At 61.0% G+C, this 7,934-nt stretch overlaps 1 protein-coding gene across 1 annotated transcript; it reads right to left on the bottom strand.

Annotated features, from left to right (window-relative positions):
- Positions 1–122: 122 nt before the first annotated feature.
- On the bottom strand, positions 123–7,474 carry TESC (tescalcin). Its single transcript, XM_075769343.1, has 8 exons — positions 7,327–7,474; positions 2,854–2,923; positions 1,744–1,824; positions 1,360–1,499; positions 1,209–1,270; positions 1,031–1,138; positions 501–548; positions 123–398 (listed from the first exon to the last, which is right to left on the bottom strand). The coding sequence occupies exons 1-8, from the start codon at positions 7,382–7,384 to the stop codon at positions 321–323; spliced, it is 645 nt and encodes a 214-aa protein (XP_075625458.1). The 5' UTR covers positions 7,385–7,474; the 3' UTR covers positions 123–320.
- Between the last annotated feature and the right edge of the window lie 460 nt (positions 7,475–7,934).

Here is a 7,934-nt window from a genome sequence, read left to right on the forward strand (position 1 = left end):
ACATGGCAGAGGCTAAAAATTCAGATTTACTGTGAAACCAGGATTTGTGGAGGCTTTCTGCACAGGGAGAGACCCTACCAGGTCCTGGGCGATGGATGGACAGAGTATTTCTCGGCAAGAAGTAAAAAGAAAAATACCTTTTATTACAGATAAAAGCCTCTTATGTTTCTAGAGAGCAGAAGGCAGCCCCACTACGGGACAGGCACGCGGGCGGGCACAAAGCGCTTGGTGCCAGGAACACGGAGCCGCTGCAGAATCCTCATCTTCCTCCTCCTCCTCTTCTCCTCCTCCTCCTCTTGCTCCCAGGAGGCAGCCGGAGGTCAGTAGCAGTGCGCGATGGTCTCCATGTTGAGGAAGCGGACGTGCATCTTGGTCTCGATGTCGATCCCCTGCCACATCTGCAAGGGGAAGGGGGTGAGCGGGGCCGGGGGCCAGACGCCCAGGTCTCTGCGACCGCCCTGCGCTCTTCTCCTGGGGAGACGAGTGGAGATGCCACCAACCTTAAGGAAGTCATCGAAAGTGATGCCCTCATACACCTGGTCCGGCCCCTGTGCGTAGTGAGAGAGAGAGAACATTACGTCGATGGGCCGGGGGCCTCGGGGCACTGGGTGCCCAGCGGTGGGTCCCTTGGGGCTGTGGGACACGTCTGCCATGGGTGCACAGCACTGGCCCTGCACTGTGCCCCATGGCCAGCCCAAAATTGGTTCCCAGAACCACCACGGCTGCAAGGAGCTGCTGGTTTTATAAGCGCTAAAGCCCCAAGCCCCGAGGATGGTGCTTTCTGAGGTGCTGCTTGCTTATCCCCCCCGGGCTCTTGTAATGGGGGGGGGGGGGGGGAAAAACAAACCCAAAACCAAACAACTAACAAACACAACCCAAAACCTGAAAGCTGCTGCCTGCAAAAAACCATCCAGCCAAAGCAGCCTGGGGACAGGGAAGATGCCCCGGGCAGGACGGACACTTTCCAGCCCCATCTTTGATACCATCTGTGTAGCTCTGTGCCACGGCAGAGCAAGGAACCGGCTCCCACCATTTGTCCCACACAGATGCTGGCGGCCTCCAACATGGCCCCGTCGGCGATGGACCGCGCCGACTCCTTCTCCAGGTGGGGGTTCCCCGACAGCAGCTCCTCCACCACCTACGAGGCAGCGGGTCAAAGCCGGGGCCGGGAATTCAGTGGCGACGGGGCAGGAGGGACCATACGTTACATTTCTGTACTCCTGCAGCGTGATCTTCCCATCGTGGTCCGAGTCGTACATGTGGAAGAGGACTGGGAGGGACAAGAGGAGCACAGCAGGGTGAGGGGAGCCCCTTCCCACCACCCCCCGACCCCGGCCCTACGCTTTGGACAAGCCTCACATTTGAGTTTTTCTTTCCGGAAGCGATCGAGCTGCTCCTCATCCATGTTCATCTCGATGGGTCTGAAGTAGGACATGATGGTCAGGAAGTCTTCGAAGTTTATCTCGTCCGCCAGCCCATCCGACTCCTGCCGCAGGTTCCTGCCGAGAGCGGAGCCGTCAGTGCCCCCCCCGGGCCACCCCCTCCCGCCTGCTGCAGAGCCCAGCGTGTCCCTCGGCAAAGCTTTAGGACCGGTTTTTCCCTAAGACTTAGCTTAAATGTCTGTAATTTTCACCCTGGCTCCATCCCAGCCTTTAGGGAGAAGATCTTTGCCCAGCCACATCCTGCTTTTGGAGGATAACCCAATTGCCCCGACCCTCCCCGCGGTGCCGGGGACGCTCTTACCGCTTGTCGAAGAAGGCATGGACAATTTTCCCCCTAATGGGGTTGAACTCCAGATCGGGGATGCTGTCAAAATTCTCCTTGCTGCAAAGAAACCGAGACAGGCCCAAGCGTGAGGGAGCCGCGGAGGAGGGAGATGCTGCGACAATCGCTGAAGGGCTGGGGCAGGAGCCCCGACCCCATTCTTTCAAAACAATCATGGGGGGAAAAAAAAAAAAAAAGAGGTTTTGGATGAAAACCCCCTATTTGCTTCTATTCAGCCTGAAAGCAAGCCGTGCTGCCGCATCGTTCTGTGCATGGTGCAGCTCCGGGGGATTTTTGTCCCTGCTAAAATGAGAAGGTCTGGCACACAGCGGCTCGGGGGCCGGTGCTGGGGCCATTTGCACGGTTTGACCTGCAAATGGCTGCGCGGTTTTTTTCAGACAGTTTTCCCAGGAATAAGGTCCCGGATGGGGCTGGAGGAGGCAAGGGCAGGAGCTCCTGCGTCCGTTCCCCCCCCTTCGGCCAGTGTCTCGCTGCCGCCCCGGGTTGCGCTGCACAGACACTGGTTCAGCCTGTGCCAGCCGTTTGCTATCGACTTTTTATAAAGCAAATGAGCCAAGAAATAATCTCGAGGTGGGGACGGGGAGGGGGGAAGGTGGGGGCAGCCGGCATCCCTGGCCCACGCTGGTGAGGCTGGTCGGATGTGATGGAGCTTTCCCGAGGAAGCAGTCATGGCTTTGGTGCACAATTGCCTGCACAGACACCGAGGACAAGGGCAACTGCAAACCCCACCGTAGCTGCTCACTTCCCTCCCCAAAACTGATTTTTAAAGCTGGGGGTGGTGGGGGGGAGGGGAACAGGATCCTTGGCAGGAGTGACGCTGCTCTCAGACCGCTGGTTCACCACTCGTTTTTTTTTTTTTTCCTCATGTTATTTGCCGTGCCACGCTGCAGAGAGCCAGCTCAGCACAGCCATGGGATGACCAGCAAGGACACGCTCGTCCTCGCAGCCCAGGGAGCCTGCCGTCCCGCCTGGGCACCCTTCGGCAGCGCGGGGAAGGCAGGCGCTGCGGGCAGGGCTGCTCTGGCCAGCCCCAGGTATCGCCCCGGCAGTGGACATGACGTGCCGTACCGGATTGTCAACTGGTCCCGGCTCAGCTGCTTGAATCGCCGGTGCAGGTGCTCGATCTGTTCAGAGGTGACTGTCAGGGGAAAGAGAGAGGTGACGGGGGGGGGTAGCTCCCTGGGGGAACCCCGGGACACCCATCTGCAGAGCTCTGCCTGCTGCCGCGAGGAGAGCGGCAGGTACCAAAACCTGCCGCAAAGCTTGTTTCCTGGGGACGCCACCAAAGCCCGCCCTGTGCCGGTAACAGCCAAAAGCCTGCCAAAAGTGGCGGGGGCAGGGCCTCGGGCACTGCTTGGCACAGTCGTCCCCGTTCCCATCTCCCTTCGGTGGCTCTGTGCAGCCCTGCAAGGTCCATCTTGCTCCATCGGTCCCTGGGTGCTCTGTCCCTCGCTCGCTGCGGGGGGACGGGGCGATGCCAAGGGCTGGTTTACCACCGGTCCCCATCTGCAGAAACGCCCCCGGCCCAGCACGGCGCAGCGGGGAACAGCCTGCCCAGAGAAGCTGTGGCTGCCCCGGCTCCCTGGCAGTGTTCAAGGCCAGGTTGGATGGGGCTTTGGGCAACCTGGGCTAGTGGAGGGTGTCCCTGCCCATGGGCTGGGCTGTGAGGTCCCTTCCCACCCAAACCAGGCTGGGGTTCTGGGATTCCATCATCCCGCCTCCCCCAGTTCAGGCTCCCCAGCAGCAGGCCCTTCAAACAGGCTTGGCCATTTAATTTGGGGTTTGTTGGTGCCCGGGGAGCACAGCTCGACCTGCCGCAGGGCGTCTCTCCTGGCAGCTGGGAGGTTCACATGCCCATGCCCACAGCCATGCCGTAACATTAAAAAAAAAAAAAATAAAAAAGAAACCCCCAAAGCTGACAGCAGCCGCCTGTGTCTTGCCAGGGCGGAGGAAAGGCTGAACATGGAGGAGACACATCAGCACCCAAAAAGCAAAGCCGGGCTTTGAAATAGCTGCTGCTCTGGGGAAGCTGGGGGCACTGGGAAACCCCCAAACCATCGGGGTGGGTGCTGCCCCCCCCACCAGGGATGCACCAGCCCCCGGGCAGCACGGCTGCACCCGCCGGAGCATCAGCCTGGGGTCGGGCTGGGAGCAGGGCGCCCGGCAGCCTGGCTTTGAGACCCACGAGCACTAAGCTTACAGCATCTTTTCGCCTCTTTAATCCCACAACACAGCTTACTTTTTACTTTATTTTTTCCCAGCTATTCTCTACAGGCTGTAACCAAGCTCTACAACCCCCCGAAGACGCACAGAGCCTGACTCTCTCGTGCAAATATTGACAGTAGCCATTCCCAGGAGCCGGGGAAGCGGCTTTCAGCTCTGTTTGTGGGAACCGGTGGCGTCTGTCCGGGCACCAGCCGGACCCGTGTGCTCCCTGCAGCCCCGGCCGGAGCTGGGCACGGGGCAGGGCTGCGCCGGCGGCTGGTCGTCAGCCTCTCCCGGCGGCACGGCGAAAGATAAAAGCATGTAAATAATAAAGTATAATTGAGGGGTTGCAAATGGTTAACTGCTGCGGCTGAAAGACAACAGGTCACTGCTGAGCTCACGTGCTGGCTGGCTGGCTCCCTCTCTCTCTTTTATTATGTTTAATAATGTCCTTTTTGCTCTGTTTCTGACTGTTGTTTCACAGCCTCAAAATAGAAACTGTATTGATCAGTAAGGCTGAGCATTTACAGACCTCTGTTAACGGACTGGAAAACCCATCCGTGCTCGTTGCGGGGGCTCTGCGCCTGCCCCAGATCTCTGCCCGCACTGGCAGCTGCCAGACCCTTTGCAGGATGAGGCTGTTTAAACCTCCTGGACCAACTTTGGGGGTCCCTCCTCCGACCCCAACGGCTCTCAGGTGGTGAAGCCGGGCTGCACGGGCCCCACCGATTCACCCATATGATTTCCTCCCCCCATCCCTCTCTGGCTGGTGCTCCACTGCTGTCCCCACACACATAAAGAAACTTTCCCTGGACTTTGCTTTCCAATTTTGGCCACGGAGAAGTGACCTTTCGCTTTTTCCCTTGACAACATCACCATCACCATGGGAGCAGCCGGGCCACCAAGCCTTCAGCATCTGGGACTTGGTTGCACACCAAAAATCTTTGATCTCTCAGAAAAAAATGTCGCAGACACTGACATGACCAAAAAAACTGGGGTCACTGGTTTGTTGGATGTTCACGGTTGGTTCAGCCCCGCTGCCCGTCCAGCCCACAGCTGCAAGGTGGAAAAAAAAAAAAAAGGCTCTTCCTCTCTCTTTCCCCAAACCCAGGTCTTCCTCGCCCGGCTCCAAGCTGCGGTGCAGGCAGGTCTCTGAGGACTGCACCGGTCCTGCGAAGGGCAGCAGCGCTCGGCTGCTTTCCAGAAAAAAAAAAAAAAAAAAAAAAAGCTGGAAAAAAGCTGCACCTGCACAAAGGGCAAAGGCTTTCCGGCGAGAAGGACTGGCTGACGGGCAGCAGAGCCTGCTCGTATCGCTGAGAAACAGCCTCGGCGCTCTGATGCTGCATGCCCGTGTCCAAGCACGGCAACCTCCGCTATAGAAATGGTATTTAAAAAAAAAAAAAAAAAAAAAATTAAAATGTTACTTAAACCGAAGGGCGCTTGGTTTGCTGTTTCCCAGCCTGTGACAGTTTGTGCTGCTTGAGCAAAGGGCATCCCCCAGGGAAGAGACGCACTGGAGGGGCTCAGCCCCCCGCTGCCCTCCCTGTGCCGTGTGTCACCCCGCTGGGCCGGGCTGGGTGCGGGAAGAGATCGCAGCCTCCCGGGAAGAGCCACTTCAGCACCCACGGCAGCAGGGCTGGGACCGACGGCCCTCACCAGGCAAATGTGGGTGTCCCTGCGGCTTTTGGGGTTTAAAGCACTGGGTGGAGAGGGCAAGGAACACGCCATGGGCACGTCCTGGGGACACGCAGGGAGTCCTGCCCTGTCCCTGCTCTTCCCAAGGGACCAAGGGTGACTGCGATGCCCTCCACAAGGTTGCACCGCAGCAGGAAGCCTGTATAAAAAAAAAACCAACCAACCAAACAAACAAACAAAAAAAACCCCAAAAAACCCCCAACCCTTGCATTCTAGCAAGTTTTTCTAGCAGCGGCCACAGCACGGCGGGAGCCTGTGACTCCTGTCTGCAGCGCACGACGTGCACCCCGTGTGTGGCACGGGGTGATTGCACACCCTCCTCCTCCCCCTCCAACCTCTGGTTTCGATGAGACTTTTTTGGGTGTTGCCTTTTGTAAACCTTTCTCCGGGAGTGATTCACGGGGGCACTGGGGCGCCAGGCAGGTGCCTCCCACGGGCAGGTGCTAGAGAAAGGCCCGTGGGCAGCGCTGCCTGCACGGGAGCTGCCTGCTGCGGGCAGCCTGGCAGCACCGGCGTGGCAGGATCCCCAGGCCAAGGCGTTATTTCCCCCCCCCCCAAAAAAAAAAACCCGCACAACCAAAAAAAAACAAAACAAAAACCCCCAAACAAACCTCCTCCCACCCTGGGCTGTCACACTCGCACCCCAGGGGCTCCCCAGGCTGCTGCTTGCGGGGAGGGCTGAGCTCACCCCGGGGTGCCCCGTGGGGTGCTGTAGCAGAGTGAGGAGTTGCTGGAACCCCCCCAACCCCAGCACAGGGTTCGGCCATGGGCAGCGCTGCCTCCCTCCACCCCTCCCTCCCTCCCAGCCTGCTCTCCGTAAGGCAGGAGCCGGGGACGGGGGAGCATCCCGATCCCTGTGCCCAGGGCTGGCCACGTCCTGGGGCATCCTGGCGTGATGACATTGCCCAGGAGGGACACGACCACCCCATCCTCTGCACCACCCCTGCTCGGAGCCCCAGGCCACCTCCCTGCTGCATCCCCCTGCCCGCTGGGCCCTTTCCCTCGCACCGCCGGGCGTTACGCACCGTACCAGCCCCGAGAGCATCACCGGTTGGCAGCGGAGCCGGTGGCTCCTGGGCAAAACAGCGATGTGGGGACAATTTCTTGCACTAGCAGCGTGGGAGGGCAAAGCGCTGCCGGGGCTCACACGTGTGCACGCTCGACGCCCCGGCTGGCAGCAGTGCGGCACTGGGGGTGCGCGGGTGCATCCCTGTGGGTGACATGGTTGCACTCCCCCCCACCCCCCCGCCCCCGGTGACATGCTGGCACCCCAGGTGACGTGCCCACATTGCCCTCCCCATCCCCTGGTGACATTTCTGCATTCCCCCCCCCCCCCCCCCGTCACTTCTCCATCCCCCGGTGACATGCTGGCACCCCGAGTGACATGCCCACATTCCCCACCGCCCCCCCCCGTCACCTCTCCATCCCCCAGGTGACATGTCCTACACCACCCCACTCTCCCCCGGGTGACATATCCCCCTCCGGGGGGGGGCGGGGGGGGGGTGGTGCGCGGTGCACGGCGGTGGGGCAGGAGGGTTGCGGGGGGCGATGCGGTGCGGAGCTGGGGGGGGGGGGGGCGGGGGGAAGGCAGCAGGCAGAGCCCGGTCAAGGTGCCCCCGGGCCGGGCCGGGCGATACTCACAGCCGGTCCTGTCGGCCAGCTCCCGCATCTCGGCGGGCACGGAGTGCGCGGAGCCCATCCCGGGCCGTACCGGGCCGTGCCGGGAGGCGGCGCGCCGCGGGCCGCTGCACCGGGCTCCTCCGCCGCTGCCGTTTATAAGGGCGGACGCTGCGGGGAGGGGAAGGAGGTGGCGATGAGGCTCCCCCGGGTCCCTGAGCTCCTCGCTGCTGCGCCGTCGTTAGGTTTCAGAGTTAACAAGCCCGTTAGGTTTCAGAGTTAACAACCCCGTCAGTTAGCTGGTGTGGATGGGACCCTCCCCGGGAGCCTCGGGGGGGTGGAGGCAGCTTGAAGTCACTCGTGGCTCCGGGCACCCAAGCCCCCAGGAGAAGGGCAGGGAGAGGCCCCCATGCGCCCCCCCCCCCCCGGGGGGGGGGGGGGCATGGGGGCCTCTCCCTGCCCAGGCAGCTGTGACCCCCCCTCCCAGCCAAACTAGGCTCCGGCACCGGCAGGGACACATAAGCCCCCCCCGCCACGAGCCCAGGGGAAGAGCAAAGGGCTTTGAAGAAACAACGCAGAGGTTTTAAGAGAGGCAGCTCAGAAAACACAGCGCGCTACAGCAGTAGGTAGCA

Source organism: Balearica regulorum, chromosome 17, assembly GCF_011004875.1.
Source record: "Balearica regulorum gibbericeps isolate bBalReg1 chromosome 17, bBalReg1.pri, whole genome shotgun sequence".
Classification (NCBI taxonomy): Eukaryota; Metazoa; Chordata; class Aves; order Gruiformes; family Gruidae; genus Balearica; species Balearica regulorum.

What these genes read in the sequence shown, in the direction of transcription:
- TESC (XM_075769343.1), bottom strand. Translation starts at nt 7,384, where the DNA reads ATGGGCTCCGCGCACTCCGTGCCCGCCGAGATGCGGGAGCTGGCCGAC. An exon ending in CGCTGCAGGAGTACAGAAAT is followed by an intron (nt 1,139 to 1,208) that starts GTAACGTATGGT and finishes GCTGCCTCGTAG; the next exon opens with GTGGTGGAGGAGCTGCTGTC. An exon ending in GCATCTGTGTGGGACAAATG is followed by an intron (nt 549 to 1,030) that starts GTGGGAGCCGGT and finishes CACTACGCACAG; the next exon opens with GGGCCGGACCAGGTGTATGA.